The 19385-nt window shown below is 40.5% G+C and overlaps 1 protein-coding gene and 1 long non-coding RNA gene across 2 annotated transcripts; one reads left to right on the top strand and one right to left on the bottom strand.

Moving 5' to 3' along the window:
• Nucleotides 1-489: 489 nt before the first annotated feature.
• LOC307020594 lies at nucleotides 490-3471 on the top strand. Its single transcript, XR_013802945.1, has 2 exons — nucleotides 490-606; nucleotides 1557-3471. It is a non-coding gene; the product is annotated as an uncharacterized lncRNA (long non-coding RNA).
• Nucleotides 3472-12055: 8584 nt separating this feature from the next.
• On the bottom strand, nucleotides 12056-13399 carry LOC307020591 (P2X purinoceptor 7-like; the record flags this gene model as incomplete). Its single annotated transcript, XM_079652055.1, has 4 exons — nucleotides 13269-13399; nucleotides 12793-12862; nucleotides 12559-12710; nucleotides 12056-12215 (listed from the first exon to the last, which is right to left on the bottom strand). Exons 1-4 carry the CDS (start codon nucleotides 13391-13393, stop codon nucleotides 12056-12058), a joined length of 507 nt encoding a protein of 168 aa, XP_079508181.1. The 5' UTR covers nucleotides 13394-13399.
• Nucleotides 13400-19385: the final 5986 nt, after the last annotated feature.

Here is a 19385-nt window from a genome sequence, read left to right as displayed (position 1 = left end):
CTTCCGGTTCCTTCCTCAAAAAGCAGTGCATTTTTTCCATAGGGTTTTGGAAAATAGCTCGAAATAAGGTCTGTGGTTGACACAAATTTAAGAAATAAGTCACGTTTTGTTCTACGACATTAAATACATCAGCAGTGACCCCACTGGGGATTTTTGAAGAGTTTACGTGTCTGAAAAACGATGGTTGTTACCGAGTGGCTGAATAGGACTACAGAAATTGTCGAGGCCGTTGTACGTCATTACGCAGAACACGTAAACACTCCCGCTAAGTTTGTTTTCCCCTGTGTTCTGCTTGAAAGCAAGTACCTGCCTATCTTTAGTATCTGTATATCTATATCTGACCATTAGAATCTGTATTTTTGAAATTGTCGTTTTTAACACAGTAGTTTTACAAATTATAGAATAATTAATTACCAGTGTTTTCCAATTTTACTCGGCAGTTCGTTTCGTTAGCTAACGTTAGCTAAAGCTAGCGCTACTAGTTAGCTACGCAATGGTTTGTTGCTTTGCTCCGGGTTGCAGCCACAGGTCTTCGCATGAAACGTGCTTGTTCTATCATTTCCCGGCCAATGTTTTCCAAAGGAGAGTCTGGATTTGTGCCATGGGGTAAGCTGACGTTACATTTTTGTCCATGTCACGGTGAAAGGTAAATGATGGGTAGTGACTGTATCGCCGTTTTAGAGATGGCACTGCTGAAAAGACCGCAACATAAGTAAAGATAATGAATACATCCTATCCTAAAACCTGTGTGGCTTATATGATAAGTCTAATTAGTAAAAGCAGCATAACGTTTCACCATGTAACTAAAGATTGTAGTCAGGGAAATCAGTTTGACATATTGAACTAATAACAAATCACCTCTGGCTGGCAGAGAACTCTCTGCTCCATAGCTTCTCTTGGACGTAAAATCACATGTACATTTTACATTTATATTCAATTTAATATTCCATCCCTCACATACTTTTGTATATATAATAACTTATATTTTGTTTTTCTTGTTATGCTGCTGCAACACAAACATTTCCCAAATTGGGATCAATACAGTAATATCTTATTAATTAAGAAATATAACTATTATAATTAGTGTAGCAGCTGACACCTATTTTCAATATGGATTAATCTACCATTTATTTCTTTAGTTCAATTTTGATCTATAAAAATGTCAAAATAGTGAAAATGTTCACGAGACTTATCAAAGTGCAAGGTTATATCTTTAGATGTTTTGTTTTAGCCTATGTACTGTATGTCTTAATGCTCTTACAGTATATGTGACGGTGTGACTTCCATGACACTAATATTTTATATCTTCCCAACAGACGAGCTGACAGAAAACCTAACACTCTAACAACCACAACATTGCAAAGGCGATTAAATGTAAATTAAAAACAATTCACAATTTTTTTTATTTCTTCTTCCTTGCAGTGAGGTGAAACTGACCTTGCACTTGGTGCCAGTAAGGATGTTCCTCACGCGGGCTGAATGTTTCTCCTTCCTTACTGACACAGAAGCCCTTGATTTGCAATGCTTCACTAATTGTCATTTCCCTGGCTCCGTAGGGACACTTTACCTCCAGCACAGCGGAAGACCCTACCAGACCATCTGGAGATGCCCCCAACATTCCTGATAGGGAGAGCCACAAATCTGACTCATGGACCTGCATCTGAGTTGCAGTGGTGAATGCCCTGACGCCCTCACATTCATTCATAGTCCCCCACTGTACAGACAAAACACCATCAAGGGCCTGTTGTTGCCCTAGCACCCTGGCAATAAGGGAAGCAGTCACACGCTTTGACCTCAGGACAGCTCCAAAGTTGCTGGCAGTCAACCTTCCTTCCCTGAACAAATGCCAGTTTGGGTTGGTTCGCTGACCAGTGGTAGCCACCTGAATTGCCCTCTGTTGCTCTTCAGACAATGCCAAGCTTGCCACAATTGCCTCAGGTCCCTGATGCCCAACAGATTTGATAATTTCAGGAACAGTAAGTGTTTCCAAGCTGTAGTGTTCCTCTTCTGGCTCGGGGGAGAGAAGCCAAGAAATTCCTGAAAACCTGACCCCGAGTCTGTCCCTCAGCCAGTCACGATCTTCGGAGGTGGGTTCTCTTGTCAGCGGGTTAAATTAGTTATGGTTTTCAACAGTCACATTAAAACAGTTACTAAATCAGCTTACTATCACCTAAAGAACATATCTAGGATTAAAAGACTAATGTCACAGCACGATTTGGAAAAACATGTCCATGCTTTTATCTTCAGTAGACTGGACTACTGCAATGGTGTCTTCACAGGTCTCACTAAAAAATCTATTAGAAAGCTGCAGCTGATTCAGAACACCGCTGCTCGAGTCCTCACTAACACTAAGAAAGTGGATCACATCGCTCAAGTTCTGAAGTCTTTACACTGGCTTCCTGTGTGTCAAAGAATAGATTTCAAAATACTGCTGCTGTTTATAAAGCACTGAATTAGGGATGCACCGAAAATTATTGGCCGAAAATGGTTAAAAAGGCCCTTTCGGCTTTCGGCCGAATGTCAGAGAACAGGGTTACGTTGGTAAGCTAACGTGTTGTTGTGATGACGTAATCAAAACGCGGCGACAAGCATGGCGCGCGACCATGCTCGCAGCTGGCTCACAGCCAACATGTCTGCCGCTTGGAGATATTTAAAAATATCAGAGAAAGAGTAGTTTTAAAGCACCTTGGCTTTGTTCTGAATGCACTTTGTTGTAGTTATCCTACAGAGAAAAGAAAATGCACTTGACTTGGAATTAATGTACTGTATGCATTCAAAAGTGCTGAATAAATGTTTTATGGACCCATAATAGTGATTATTATTTAAGTTAAGTTTTGCCATAATCATTTATTTTTCCATAATCAGGCAGCTCAACAACATTGGTAAAAAATGTATACATTATATATATGTATTTCTATTAATCATTTTCGGCCATTCGGTTTTCGGCCAACTGTTTCCTATTTTCGGTTTCGGCCAAGAATTTCCCATTCGGTGCACCCCTTAACTGAATGGTTTAGGACCAAAATGCATTTCTGACCTCCTGCTAAATGATGAACCATCCAGATCTCTCAGGTCTTCAGGGACGGGTCAGCTTTCTGTCCCCAGAGTCAGAACTAAACATGGTAAAGCAGCGTTCAGTTATTGTGCTCCAAATATCTGGAACAAACTCCCAGAAACCTGCAGGTCCGCTGCAACTCTTACTACTTTTAAATCCAGGCTGAAGACTTTTCTTTTTGTCGCTGCTTTTAATTGAACTATTCATATCTTAGACTGCAATGTAACTTTGATCCATGTATTTTTTCTTTTAATGTTTATTTTATTAGCTTTTCTTTTTAATGACTGATTTTAAATGCCATTTTCTTAATGTCTTTCATTTTTTGTAAAGCACTTTGAATTGCCTTGTGTTGAAAAGTGCTATATAAATAAACTTGCCTTGCCTTGCCTAATAAAGATTTCATGTGACACATACAATTGATTTGTTGATGGGAATTAATGTGAATAAATTAACTCTAGGTTAACGGTACTCTTGCTATCACTACTCACCGACACTATAAACCTTGTCCCTCATGCTAGCCCTGACAACACCGGTAAGCACACCTTCATCTAGGCTGCACTGTTACGTGTCCTGACTTGTAGTGGTTCTCTCCTCTGTCTACACTCTTCTTGTCATCTTTGTAAAACGATATCAGACTGGTAATTGACACAGCCATGACTTCTAGTTAAATTCAGTGTGGCTAAAATGAAAAGCATTGTTAAAATATGCAAGCACGCGAAAGTCAAATTCAGCTTTATTGTCAAAAATTCTACATGTGTTATACATCCAGAAATATCGAAATATCGTTTCCCACAGTGTGACATGTACAGATGTAGCGATTCATTTCAGACAGTTTGAAACGTGAGGGCCGTGATTGGTACGTGATCTGCCCTCGCTCAAGGGAAAACCTCCAGCTTGACTTGAGACCGCCCCCGTGATAGATAAATGTAATTATAATGAAGCCAGCTGCAATGGATCATTGATCCACCAGGGGGTGCAGTGGGGTTCCACACTGGAGCTCATGTGAAATAAAGTGAGATACAGTATGCTGGATGTACAGCGGAACTTGGTTAAGATCCATATGTCACGGATATCATACTACTGTGCTAAATAAGAGACATGTAATCATTTACAAAACATCACCATGTTGTTATTTAACAAAATAATTTTGTTATTCGAAAAAAACGAACGGGAGGAAATGCAGCCCGGCTCTCGATTTTTAATCCTAATTTAATCATCATCTTCACCACGATCATTTATGTTTATGTTCGCCGAATTGACATGAAATCACTGACACATATGAATATACTGTATTCAACTTCATTAAAACGTTATTAACGTGCCTAAACTCAATAATTCACCAAAAATATGTATATTTTAATGGAGTTTCGTCGGTCGATCAGGATCCCAAAGTGTAGCGGAGGGATCCTCATCTGGATGAAGGGTGTTATTTTCCCCATAAAGAACAAGTCGCTGCAAATTATCCCGCTTATTACATGGCCACATTCTCAACAAAGTAACGACATGACTCCCAATATTAATTGAAATGCTTTTATGGATTTAGAAAATGTTTTTATTGATTTAAAAAATAGTTGTATTGATTTAAATTCACATTCATCCGCTAAGAAAAATAGTCCGTTGTTACAGTTTTTTAAACAGTCTGAATGAAACGGCAGCTCTCAGCTGTGTATTTACACAACTAATGGCCCATCAACCACAGCTCTCTCCCCCCCTCCCCCCATGATCTTTCTTCTCCAGCAGCTAAATTAACAGTAGGTTACTCTGAGTGACCATAGACTGTGTGTGACAAGCTTACAGTTAGTGACGTAACAACACCATAAAAGCTGGTGGGTTGAAAGCAATACGGGAGGTAAAAATAACTACAATAATTGTGACTTATTTATTGTGGCTTTTATGTTTTTAGGTATAAAATGTTATGTAATTCAGGCTTATAGTTCACCCTTCTCTAAAAGCCTTCAACAATGACAATATTCATTGTAATTTAATAAATCCTTCCAACACACATTGTAAAAAATAGCCTACTGTAAGTTAAGAAATCATTTCAATATGTACATCTTCTGATGTAACAACAATAAAATTATAAATAGTAACATAGCTGAACATGGTATTGCACATTTAGCTTTGAGTGTTACTGACCTGAGATGTTTTTATTACATGAATTAAGGTGACTGAGGCTTTTTAACATACAGGGATGCAAACTCATCAGGTATGAAGAAGGTGACAAGGATCCGAGCCCCCGGCTCCCCCACCCCACGGAATGACAGAGGATTTTAGCAGTCAGAACAACTAAAGCAGCAGTGTTAATAATAACAGAAACGCCAAAGAGTCACATCTAATAGAAATATATAAAAGCATTTATTTTAAATTGTGGAGCAGTCAGTTTATAATTTTGGCAGCACTGTTGAGCATTTTGAAAATGTATTTTCATGCCTCTGTGCAAGGCTTAAGTCTTTTTATCTTTATAGCCACATGGTGTAAAGTAACTAAGTTCATAAACTCAACAAGTACTATACTTGGGCACAATTTTGAGATACTTGTACTTTATTTAAGTATTTCAATGTTTTGCTACTTTGTTCTTCTACTCCACTACAGTTGAGAGGTATATGGTGTACTTTGACTCCACTACATGTATTTAATACCTTTAGTTACTTCACAGATCCAGATTAATTAAGTGAAATATAATCAAGTGTTAAATCAGACTTTAGTTCCACCTGGAGTAAATCCACAAGCTACCCTGCAGTATACAAAGTCATTCAAACTAGCTGCACCTTTAGCAGCTTTGAGAACACTTTCATGATCAATCATTATAAAACATATCATATCTATAATTCTGAAATGGACCAATCTGCACAATGACTACTTTTACTGTCGCTACTTTCACTATATTTTGATGATAATACTTTTCTACTTTTACTTGAGGAACATTTTGAATGCAGGACTTTTACTGTAACAGAGTATTCCTACACTCTGGGACTATTACTTTTAGTCAAGTAAAAGACCTGAGTACTTCTACTTTTACTCTAGTACAAGATCTGTGTGCTTCTACTTTTACTCAAGTACAAGACGTGAGTGCTTCTACTTTTACTCAAGTACAAGATTTGAGTACTTCTACTTTTACTCTAGTACAAGATCTGTGTGCTTCTACTTTTACTCAAGTACAAGATTTGAGTACTTCTACTTTTACTCTAGTACAAGATCTGTGTGCTTCTACTTTTACTCAAGTACAAGATCTGAGTACTTCTACTTTTACTCAAGTACAAGACCTGAGTACTTCTACTTTTACTCAAGTACAAGATCTGAGTACTTCTACTTTTACTCAAGTACAATATATATACTTATACCACCTCTGTTTATAGCCTATGAAAAAAACTATTAGAAATAGAAGGCTAAAGCTAACGTTAGCAGATAGTGACAATGTATGCTAGCTAGCTAGCTCAACGATTCCTTAAATAATATTGCCACAGAAAAACTTTTCAGTTCACATCACGCTCTGCAGCTCCGACAGGGAGCTCTGCTCTGAACACCTGAACAGCCCGTTCTAACAGCTGTTCACCAGCGGTCCAGTCTGTGCCACAGTGACTCCGGACTCACAGTTAATATTAACGAACGCACCCGTAGGTAATGTAGCTGCTGAAGCTCGACCATCATCTCGGAGCAGCAGAGCCTTATTATACATCCATGAGCAGAGCCGACAGGCAGGAAGACTCGAGCACACAGCTCGTACTTCATTACAATATATAAAAAAAGAACACAATACGTGTCATGATGGCAAATAACAGCTCACGGCCGCAGATTACTCCGGGTCCCAGACCCTCCCATACCCCAAAAATATGTTTATTGCAGATCTACATGAATCGCACAAACGACCTATTTTGGATTCAAAACGGCGAATTTCGCCGAAAGGTGACAAGTTTGCATCACTGAACATAGACAGAGCACAACTGAAACATAACATCTGAGATGTAACAACATAATACACTTTTTGGGGATGCTTGGGATGTGAGAAGTGAGGGACACGGCTTAGAACGGGCGTGTCGCCTGGCAGGACAGGAGAGTGTGTGCACCAGTCTGCCTTGATCTATGAATTCATGTCCGTGACACTCAGTGCTGCCCACAGCTGTTTTATAGAAGGAAAACCTCCTTCACTTCATGAAAGTGTTTTAACCACACACACCTCTACACACACATGACGGGTGTTATTTTCCCCATAAGGAACAAGTCGCTGCAAATTATCTCGCTTATTACACGGCCACATTCTCAACAAAGTAACGACATGACTCCCAATATTAATTTAAATCCTTTTATGGATTTAGAAAATGTTTTTATTGATTTAAAAAATAGTTGTATGTATTGATTTAAAAATTAGTTGTATGTATTGATTTAAATTGACATGCATCCGCTAAGAAAAAATAGTCCTTTGTTACCGTTTTTTAAACAGTCTGAATGAAACGGCAGCTCTCAGCTGTGTATTTACACAACTAATGGCCCATCAACCACAGCTCTCTCCCCCCCTCCCCCCCTGATCTTTCTTCTCAGCAGCTAAATTAACTTTAGGTTACTCTGAGTGACAAGCTTACAGTTAGACACAACACTGTCATTGCAAGTGACCCTCAGTTAGTTGACTTTTATGTTCAACTGCTAAATTCGTTACTGATAAAAACGGGCTTCTACTGTGCCTAATTACCTTAACACTAGAACCGCCAGAGGTTTTTGTATAGGCGTACCTAAACCTGTCAGATCCCGCTATTAGAATGCAATTTTTAACAACATAGGGTGCTACATAACACACTTTCAGGAAAAGTCACGGACTGGGAGACTTTAATATTTTATTGAAAAAAAGTTACATTGCACACACACAACACACATCACACAAATTGACGCGATTGGCGGTTCTAGTGTTAAATAAACTCACTAATTAATGAAACCAGTTCAATACGCATTATTCTTATTCTTATCATTCTTTATGAGCGCTGAAGTAGTCTTAAAATCAGATCTGTTTTTTAAATGAAATCTGACGGCAGGCAGTTAGCTCTGATCACCTATGATAAATGCGCCACACCTAATCGCTGGCCATTCAGCCACAGAGCTCCCTCTATACCAGGGGTGTCCAAAGTACGGCCCGCGGGCCAACTGCGGCCCGGGATCCATTTGTTATTGGCCCGCAGCAAATTATAAAAATAGAATAGAATGTGGCCCACACATGAAACTTGCACTTGACTTTATTGTAGTTCTTAGTTTGACCAGTAGGTGGAGCTACTCACTAGCTGCAGTCCTAATGCAGCTTCTCCACAAAAAAAAGTTTCAAATAAAAAAAATCTGCGACGACAAAATGGCAGAACCAAAGAAACGCAAGATAGCAAGTGAATGCAGAAAATTTCAAACACAGTGGGAAAATGAATATTTCTTCAAAGAAGTCAGGGGGAAATGTGTCTGTTTGATTTGCAATGAAACGGTTGCAGTGATGAAAGAGTACAATGTACGACGACACTACGAAACCAAGCATCCGACCTTCATGTCCTACACTGCTGCTGAGCGAGAGGAGAAAGTCAAGCAAATGGTAGCTAACCTGCAGGCTCAACAACAGTACTTTTACCGTGCTAACAAAACACAAGAAAATGCTACAATAGCTAGCTATGAGGTAGCTCAACTCATAGCGCGCCACGGGAAAGCTTTCTCAGACGGTGACTTCGTTAAACAGTGCCTCATTAAAGTCGCTGGAATAATGTGCCCGGAAAAGATGCAGGGATTCAACAACGTGAGCATGTCCAGAAACACAATTGTGCGGCGAATCGAAGACTTGTCAGCTAACATACAAAATCAAGTGTCACATAAAGCTTGTGCTTTTGATTTTTACTCGATTGCATGGGATGAAAGCACAGATGCCACAGACACCGCACAACTGTTAATTTTTTTGCGGGGAGTTGACGATAACTTTTGCATTACGGAGGAGCTGCTTGATCTTCGGAGTCTAAAGGGCACAACAACGGGTAAGGACATTTTTGAAGCCGTGTCAGGTGCAATTAACAAGATGCAACTTAAATGGGACAAGCTGTGTGGAGTTGCAACGGACGGGGCTCCCGCTATGACAGGCGAGCGCAAAGGAATGGCATCTATGGTGTGCGCCAAGGTGCGAGAGAGTGGAGGCGAGGCTGTAAAATTGCACTGTATCATCCACCAAGAAGCTCTCTGTGCCAAGACAGTCGAGCTTGGCGATGTGATGACCACAGTTGTGAAAACTGTCAACATAATTCGAGCACGAGGGCTCTACCACAGAGAATTTCAAGCTTTCCTATCTGATGTCGATGCTGAATACGGGGACGTACTCTATCATTGTGATGTGCGCTGGCTTAGTCGCGGCTCCGTGCTGAAGCGGTTTTATTCCCTGAGATCAGAAATTGACCAGTTTTTGAAAGAGAAGGACCGACCTCTTCATGAACTGAGTGATCCTCTATGGTTGGCAGACCTGGCCTTTCTAGTTGATCTTACTGGTCATCTTAACTCACTGAACAAGAGCCTACAAGGCAAAGACCAGCTTGTACCACAACTTTATGCACACATGAAAGCATTCTGTGCAAAGCTTTTTGAGACACAACTACGCAACTTCAACCTTGCGCACTTCCCTACGCTGTCCGAAATCAAATGTGCTCATCCACAGGCCGACCTCTCTGCTAAAAAGGGGAAATATGTGTCTGTGATCACAACTCTTATGACAGAATTCAATCAGCGCTTCCAAGATTTTTCTGTCATTGAGAAATAAATGAAGCTGTTCTCAACTCCCTTCCTGATGGATGCAGAAGAAGTGGAAGAGAGTCTGCAATTAGAACTCATCGAAATGCAGTGTGATGATTCTCTGAAGAATCAACATCAGCTCCTCTCCCTACCCGACTTCTACCAGAGCTTGGAAAAGGCCAAGTTTCCTCTGATGCGACGCCACGCAAAAAGAATGACGAGTCTGTTTGGCACAACATACATATGCGAGCAAACATTTTCTCTGTTAACTCTGAACAAAAGCAGATTGAGAACCAAAATGACCGACAGCCATCTCTGTGATGTCCTTCGCATCTCAACCACCAAACTTACTCCTGACCTGCCAGCCATCCTTCAGTCCAGAGCGCAGCATCACTGCTCCCATTAAGTGCAACGCTGTTCCCATTGTAGGTGAGTTAAAAATATATTACACAGTATTCATGTGTTCAAAAGCCCAATTACTTAATAAATTCAGTCAATTAAAGTTGATAACATTTTTCTAAAAAACGTTAGCTGATATGTTAACAACCGCAATCAATTATTTGCATAACTAGGTTAAATAAAGCCTACCCTTTCCCTTGTCCTGTTATTTTTCCCTCTTTATACAGGGCTGTGAAGGGGGTCCCCATCCTGACAAAGAAGCAATCTGAGGCTGCAGTTTTGAGAATGAGCTGCCAACCCTTTTTGTAAAAAAAATTAAAACCCATACATAGAAAGATGTGATGTATAAAGTTTTTTCTTTAAGTACAATAAATTATCAAGAATAATTTACCTACATTTGATTGATTTTATTTGAAAATAGATAAATGAATACCCATACATAGAAAGATGTGATGTATAAAGTTTTTTCTTTAAGTATAATAAATTATCAAGAATAATTTACCTACATTTGATTGATTTTATTTGAAAATAGATAAATGAATACCCATACATAGAAAGATGTGATGTATAAAGTTTTTTCTTTAAGTATAATAAATTATCAAGAATGATTTACCTACATTTGATTGATTGATTTTTATTACTGTTAATACACTAGAGGTGAGGCGATATACCTTAACTTTAGTGAGTGGCCCAACCTTTCGCATATTTTTCTGTATGTGGCCCTCGGTGAAAAAAGTTTGGACACCCCTGCTCTATACAAATCAAACTGTAGACGGTGTGAAAGCACCTATTGTTTTAAATAATGGTCGGAATGTGACCTGTGAGCCTTCTGAATTACCGTGGGACAGCACGTTCTAAACTAAAATGTTCAATCAATAAAGTAACATCTTATCTTATCTTATCTTAATAATATCTTCATATTAATAATAACAATAAATCATACAGTATGTGTCCGAAAGGGAGCAGGAGGAAGCAAACACAAAAATATACAAAAAATATACTGCATATTAAAGCAAACGATTGTAAAGGTAAAAGTATGAGCATAACAAATAAAGAAGTGCAATGTAAACATTTACATTATAATTATGATTATTTAATATATAAAGACTATATATTATTGAATGACAAGATTAGATATACTTTAGTTGATCTAAAATATTGATGTGTTCAAATGCTCTTCAAAACACAACTGAAAGTCCATGAAACTTGTCTTTCTGTATTTGTGAATGAAGCGCCATCTCCTGGTTAAAACCTGAAATTGAAAATCTGGCAACGCCCTCTTGGAAAATAGTGGGAGGGCTTAACATTCCTCTATACTGGTCTTAGGCAGGTCGTAGGCAGGAAGCTGTAAGCTGGAGTCTGAAATTCAGTGCTACATCTTTCCACAGCTATCCTCGAGGTGCCTTCAAGGTTCACGTCGAAGTACAGGTTAGAAGCATGTTTTTAAAATGTTCTTTGGATACATCTTGACATTCTGACGTTGTAGCCTTGAATTAGTGTATTTATTTTATCTTTTGTTTGTTCTTTAAAGTCAAATACAATTATGTTACAGCTGGCCAGGCTAAAATTCAATAATATTCACATTTTTAAAATGAAGTATGTATTCCACAACAAATTATAAAATAAAAAAAATAGAAACAACTTTCAGTGTTTTACATGCATATACAAATCTAAACCAAATATTTGTTTTGCTTTTTTTTTAACATTGCAGAGGCTACATGGCCAACTTGATGGACCTCATCTTCGACCAAGTCTTTGTGGACCCTGCACCATTCACACAGGAGCTTCTGAAGATACCCATCCCAGAGGACCTGTGTTTCCAGTATGAGCGACCTGACAGGGAGAAGGTCATCGCCGGTTATGCTACATGGTTCAATTTGACTGTCTGAACCCAACATAGTTGTTTTGCGGATTAGGAAACTCCCTGTGAATCCTGAGGACAATGCAGGCCGGAATGACGACTCTGATCTTGCGTCCAAGGAAGCCCCAGCACCAGCTCACAAAGCTTCTGTTGGCTAGATACCTGTGACGCCTGAAATAATTGCAAAGAATATTTAGTGAAAAGCCTATGAAATTTATGTAGAATACCGTTTTGAATAAAGTTCCGACAGTTTATATCAAATGTGTCATGATTATTCATGTTTGGATGGGTAAAGTATATGCTGCTTTCAAAAGCATAAGGTCGTGTGTGGACTTTTTTTGTCGTACACATGGGTGTGTTATGCCATTGCTGTGTAGTATATCATATAATAGTAACGCCATGTACAATGACAGAACGAAATGAAAGATTGCGTAAAACCATATACATCAGTATTTATTTTCATGAACAATATTAGCAGACGTTTTACAATTTCAAAAACAAACAAACCACTCACTGCTGTATTTGCCTCATCTGTAGTCTCCCATGTTCAGCTCTGATATTGAAAGCATTCTGCAGGGAGAACACATTTAGGCACACAGGCTCCAAACCAGGACGATCCACCATACAAGGCACAGAGTGCTCAAGTTCCTGCATCCGTCTTGACACCTAGTGTGATAAACATATAGAATGACATGTGAAAAATGTATTCTCTAAACAAAGAACTTAGTGAAGCTATCAAAAATGTTACCTGTGGTATCTCCATGCAGCACACATTCTCTGGTTCAGACGGCATTGCAGCGCAATTTGCACATGTACACCTGTAGAAAGAAGTCAATAACTGAGCTTTTAAAAACACATGTAAATACACACATTGCTGACAACTGAGGTGTTTAAGCATCTGGAGTTATAATTTTTATGACCCTAAGTTATTGAACTTTCCAACGGTAACAGTTGTTGCATGATGTTGGAAGAAAAGGACTGTATATTATTAATAAACGCAATGAGGCCATTGTATATGCTGAAAAGATGAATGTCTCCCTATGTAAAAATATATATTTACCGCTGTTTTTGTGTTACAAACTCTATGTTACAAACTCTACACATTACATTCTTGCTAATTAGCCAAAATATGAATGGAAACTAAATGGAATAAGTAGCATTAGCAAGCATCGTAACAAACAGAGTTCACGTAAAATAAATAGGGACAACAGCTTGTCAACTAACCATTCAGAAACGTCCTGCTGCAACCAAGATGTTTGCACCTCCACCAAAACCTCCGCTTCTTCATGGTCAGATTCTGGATCAATTTCGTAATATGCTTGAACACATGCATTGCTCTGAGATAACATGTTTATTCTCCACTCGTAATCACAGCAAGCATGGTAACATGACACTCGTGCCGGTGCCGTGTCACGCCCCTCTCTCCTGCAGGGGGGCGTGGTCAGCTGCAGCTCACAGAATCAGCCCGTAGACAGCAAACAGCACATAGAGCGAAATGAGGCATGGCTAAAATGCATGATCTGTTTGGTATTTTGAAAACAGAAATGTATAAATATACCTTATATAGGTATGGCCCTACAATATATCATTTAAATACAGCATGATAGGTCCACTTTAAGATAAGATAAGATATACTTTAATGATCCCAAATAATACACAGAAGCATGTAAAACCAACACATTCTCACTCCCAACTCGGCCTATATTGACGTTATGTCAGGATCCCTTGGCGTCAATATCAAACGCAGTGAGGGGGGTCTTTAACGTTAATGGACCCGTTCGACCCGTTCAAATCCAGTTTTGGATAGTATGCCGTGGTTCCATCCCATTTCAAAGTGCTGTTCGACGCTCGGCGTAACCCTCGGCGCACTGCCACTCAAACATCAAATCACAGAGCTTGAGGACTAATTACGGGGTTTGTCAAGCAAAGCGGAGAGAATACTTACTTCCGGGTGTAAAATTCAGCAACTACTATGAGCTGCTCCGACTGTCGGTCCTGACGGACTCCAAATGTCCGACATTATACAATCAAACAAATAAATAAACACAAGGATAATTGTATCTTATTGTTGAGTAAATAACAGTCTGTGGTTTAGAAAATGATACAAAATTAGAAGGAAAAAACGATGAAACAATACAGATTTCAGTATTCTGAGCCCCTACTCTCCCCCTAACTGACAGCAACAAATGTCCGACATAATATAATTAAAATAAAGAAGTAAAAACAATAAGTGTGGCTTGATATTGAGTAAAAAAAAGGTTGGTAAACGCTGTGAGAATGGATCTGCGGAGAGCATTTCTCCGCGATCTCAACTCGTCTACTACATACGTTCAGGGAGCTCCATAGAAGTCTATGGACATCCCCGAAAGTTGAAATTCAACGTTAAAGGGCCCCCCCTTGCATGGGTGCGGGAAGGGGGGTGCTGAAGGCGCTGCAGCACCCCCTAGCGGCAGGCAGGCGGTGCGCAACTCCCCTGTCTGAATTATTATTTGACAGTTATTGCTGCTCCCGCTGTGCATAATCTGTGTAATATGTAGCCAATAAATTCCACATTGTTGGTAAAATAATATTTTGGCCTGCCCCGAATGTTTTTTCTGTAGCCCCGGACAATTCTACCTCAGTAATATAATACATTAACTGTGCTTTACGTGAACCTCATCATGACGCAAGAGAGGATGGCAGGACTGTATTTACCGTATTCAGTGAATGCAACAGAGGCAAGACACCAGACCAATCAGAGAGTTACATGGAAATAAAAGTGTGCTTGTGTCATTCAAGCTCGGCTCTCTGTGTGTGTGTGTGTGTGTGTGTGTGTGTGTGTGTGTGTGTGTGTGTGTGTGTGTGTGTGTGTGTGTGTGTGTGTGTGTGTGTGTGTGTGTGTGTGTGTGTGTGTGTGTGTGTGTGTGTGTGTGTGTGTGTGTGTTTGAGAGAGAGAGAGAGAGAGAGAGAGATAGAGAGAGAGGGAGAGGGAGAGGGAGAGACCGGTGGAGCTGTTTGTTCCACAACAAGCTGGAGGAGACTCCTCTCCTCTCAGACTGAGAGACTCAGGTGAGCTAAAGGACTCTATGAAGGTTTAGATAGTTAACTTTAGTCTAAATGATCTCAGTGGGTCTCAAACGGTTTGGTCACAAATTATTCAAAAGATTATTTCCGCGGTAGACCTTCATATGATCATTATCGTTATAAAAAAAACAAGAGAATAAAGGAAAAACAGTTATGAAATACTATATGGCAGTAAAACAAGAATACAGTTTGAAAAGGGAGTGATTTGTAAAATATCCATAAAGAAAAAGAAAATCTGTTTACAGTTCTGTTTCATATGGATGTTGAGAGATGTATCCATAGATCTCTTAATGTTGCTCTCAAAGTGCACCAGATTGATGCTTTTAACTTCAATATTTAAAAAAAATCTTCCCGGTGGAGCATCCCCCCGGACCCCCCTAGAGGAGGACAGGTCTGCTCCCCACTCGTAAAAAATAGCACTTTACCCCTGCCTATATGCCGTGAGCTGATTATCGAGCCTTCATTGTAACAGTCGTGGGTGTACTGTGTGTTTGCGTGTGGGGAGTGTTGCAGTAGAACATTCCACTGTAGCGCCCCTGGTGCTTGCGCTTTTGTGCGTGCTCTATAGTGCCCGTAATAGTGTTCACTGGAGTCCAGCACCTCAGCAACACCCACTCCAAATACCTTCCCGCGCCTCTGCCCCCTTGCGTTGGAAAGTGACGACAGGGACCCTGACATAACGTAGGCCGAGTTGGGAGTGTGAATGTGTTGGTAAAACATGCAATTTATTGTTACTTTGTAATTCTACTTCACTACAATTCAGAGGTTAACCTGGTATTTGTACTCCACTTCATTTATTTTTGTTACTTTGCAGATTCTGATTGACCCTGTAAGGCCCACTGTTGTAATTTCACAACATTACTTAAGCTATCCTGAAAAAGTCAGTAAATGTTTTGTTTTTTTAAAGACTACATTCACATAGTCAAAAGGTCCTTTTGTTCAGCCTCAATGCTATTGGGTAGTAAATGTGTTTATAAGTCCTGCCCTCTGGCCATACACTCACACAACTTCCAAATCTTCAAACAAGCAACATCTCTTTGTTTTATTGGCCAGGCAGGTGCGCTTACCCAACTGTAACGGCCCGTCGACACAGCGGCGTGCGTTGAAGCTTCAACGCTTCTGCCCATTCACTTTGAATGGGGTGACGTCACGCTTCGCCGAACTGCATTGTGGGGAGCGTAGCTACGCGTTGCTCGCGTCAGCTTCGACGGAAGCGTCAGCCAATCAAATCCCGTTTATGAAAATCTGCCAGTACAATTGCTAGCCAATCAAACCGCGTGTATGCTGCGAGAGCCATACCGCAGGTCATTTCTACATGTTCCATAAAATGGAGGACAAAATAATCATTGCGGTAGTGAATCACCCGGTGCTGTATGATCAGTCTCTGTTCAACTACCGGGATACAAACCGGAGGACCCAGGCATGGAGGGAGGTGGCAGAGATAGTGGGTGAAACTGGTAGGTTTTCGCCTGTTTGGGGAGTTTATATCCAGTGTACCTCGTTTTAACATTGAATGGACAGCTAGCAGGCATAGATAGTATATATAGCTAGCATGGAATGTTTTTTGCTTTGTATGTCGGGGACGGGAGATTCATGTGATTGGTTGTTGGTCGTGTTGCTCGCGTTGACTCCCCAAGCTTCAGACACGCCCACCGCCAAGCGTCAACGCACGCTGCTGTGTTACGCTCCGTAACCTTGAAGAGGAGAAGAGCTTGAAGAAAAAAGGGAGAGGAAGCTTTGACATCTGTGCTGTTAAATGGTATGACAGCAGAGCGGCAGTGGCGGCTGGCGGAAATTATTTTAGGTGGGGCTATTGTAATGGTGAATAAACCACACGGGGAACATTTTGAGAAATTACCCCTTAAATTAACCGTAACTTTAGCTATGGTATTTAGCGTCTACAGCACCTCCGCTTTTAGGGTTGACGTAGACCCAAACGTCGCCCGGAGGTCCCCCGGTGTTGTTGAGGGAGCTGCTGCACTAGCTAACGCTCCACTAGCTAAAGCTACATTAGCAAAACAAACGCTTATTTGTTTTGCAAATGGTGCAGCGGGCTTCAAACACATTCCCCTCCACTGGTTTCAACCAAGCACTAAATTAGATGTTTTACAACCAAATACGGTTGAACTGACACTTCCCCATATTAATTTGTAAGTAGATTTGAAGATACATGAGTTTCTGACTGCCGCAAGCTGAAGCTTGGTTGCTAGGTTACTAGCTGGGTGTTCTCCAATAAGGGGCCGGGGGAAACAAAGTTAGTGATTACTGGTTCCATGTTGATTTAATTCAATACAAATTGTTGGGGGGAACTGAAAGGCTATTACCGTACTAGTTACTTTGCAGCCCGGACATTTTCCCCAAAACACATTTAGACGCTATCGCAACACAGAAGTACCTTTCAAATCCGATCATTTTTAAGACCTTCTAAATCATATTTAAGACCTTTCTTATTGTTTTGGTCATATTTAAGACCTTTTTAAGGCCTTACATTCAGATTATCAAATGTAAGACTTTTTAAGACCCCGCGGGAACCCTGAGGAGAGTAAATACGAACATTATATGCAGACACAGACGTGGTTCAGAAACACAGAAATATTAGAAAACCGACCATTAAGGCAAAACATCTAGTTTGATGGATGCTGTCAAAACTCAACTACAATAATGTGTGTGTGTGTGTGTGTGTGTGTGTGTGTGTGTGTGTGTGTGTGTGTGTGTGTGCGCGCGTGCGTGCGTGCGTGCGCGTGTGTGTGTGTGTGTGTTTATTTAGCACGGGCACATAGTATCTGTCCCCGGCTGTTTGAAGAGCAAGCATGGGAAACAAAAGACAGTGTTTACCTCTTTGCATCCAGCTATCACACACACAGTTACAATCACACTCCCTGTAATTGACATAATTAATAGATAGTTTAGCTTCTCACAATCATTTGCTGTGGCCCACTGATGTTAACGATCGTAACTGAAAGGCTGCCTGTCAAACGTAAACATTCAGCCACGTGACTCGCAAACTCTCGCGAGAGTTTTACACAAGACGGATCCTTTTTAGCCATAACCCTGCACCGGGCGCTGACATTGGCGCCCAGTGATCATCAGATTTGACGACGCTGATTGGCTGAAATTATGTTTCGGAGCCATAGCTTACAGATAGCAACAGTCAGCTGCTAGTGGCTGCTGCTGCACTGGTTGAGGGCTCTTCTCTTAGCGCCCAGACGAGAGAGGGTAATGATACACGGGCAAGGCCAGGCAGGAAACATGTGACTTATCAGTAACTTTAGATAGTGTAACACCATTTTAAATGAGATTCTATTGTAGGTGATACATTTTACTGATACCAATTATATAATATTTACCTTGTTCATTCAAAATTAAAATTATAAAAATATATTTTAAAAAATATATATTTAAAAAAAAAATAATAATAATAATTTTAATTTTTTAAATTTTAATTTGTAATGTGGGAAGAGGTGGGGCAGCGCCCCTAGCGCCCCTATGGGCCGGCCGCCACTGCAGAGCGGTCATACTTGTGTCATCCTTTGCTGGACCAGACCCATGAAGTCCCGACACTGGTACGTGTACATCTTCTGGCACACCATCATCCTTGCTGTGATCAACGCCTGGCTCCTCTACAAGCGGGAGTGCAAAGCTCTAAAATGCCAAAGCAGGAGATCTTGAACAGGAGACAGTTTCAGGCAGATCTAGCATCCTCTCTCATCCTGGTAAGAATGCATTTCTGCTATTTGCCGTTTGTAATATTTTTTTATATATCACTGTAATATTTTTGACTTGTATCCTAATGTATTTTTGACATGTATCTTGAATGATTCCGTTCTAATCAGGTGAACACAACTCCTCTGAAAACACCCAAGAGAGGAGCCCAGCAAAGACGGTGATATCAAGGAGCCCGTTGAATGCTCAGAAGAGACCATCCTCAGGTGATGGGAGTCCACCAAACGAGGCCCCATCCAAGAGATCACAACCTTCACTGAATGTACGCAAGGACCTTATAGCCGCATTCACACCGCAGTACTTTTCCCACTTTAGTTCCGATATAGTTACGAAATGTCGCATTCACCCCAAAAAGAGCCGGAACTAAAATTACTTCATGAGAACCTTTTTACCCCCTTTTCCGTCCCTGCTAGAGAGCAGGTACTTTCATGGGAGAAAAGGGTTCCTATGTCTGATTGGCTGGGCGGAATGCAAACCACGCCCCGTAAAACTCCAAAAAGGTTTTGTGAAGCCGCCATTTTATTATCCTCGAATTAGCATTATTAGCATTAGCCC

Source organism: Notothenia rossii (assembly GCF_949606895.1).
Source record: "Notothenia rossii genome assembly, chromosome: 9".
NCBI classification, from domain to species: domain Eukaryota; kingdom Metazoa; phylum Chordata; class Actinopteri; order Perciformes; family Nototheniidae; genus Notothenia; species Notothenia rossii.
Note: the sequence above shows the minus strand (reverse complement) of the source record. Positions and strands in the feature narration are given on the sequence as shown.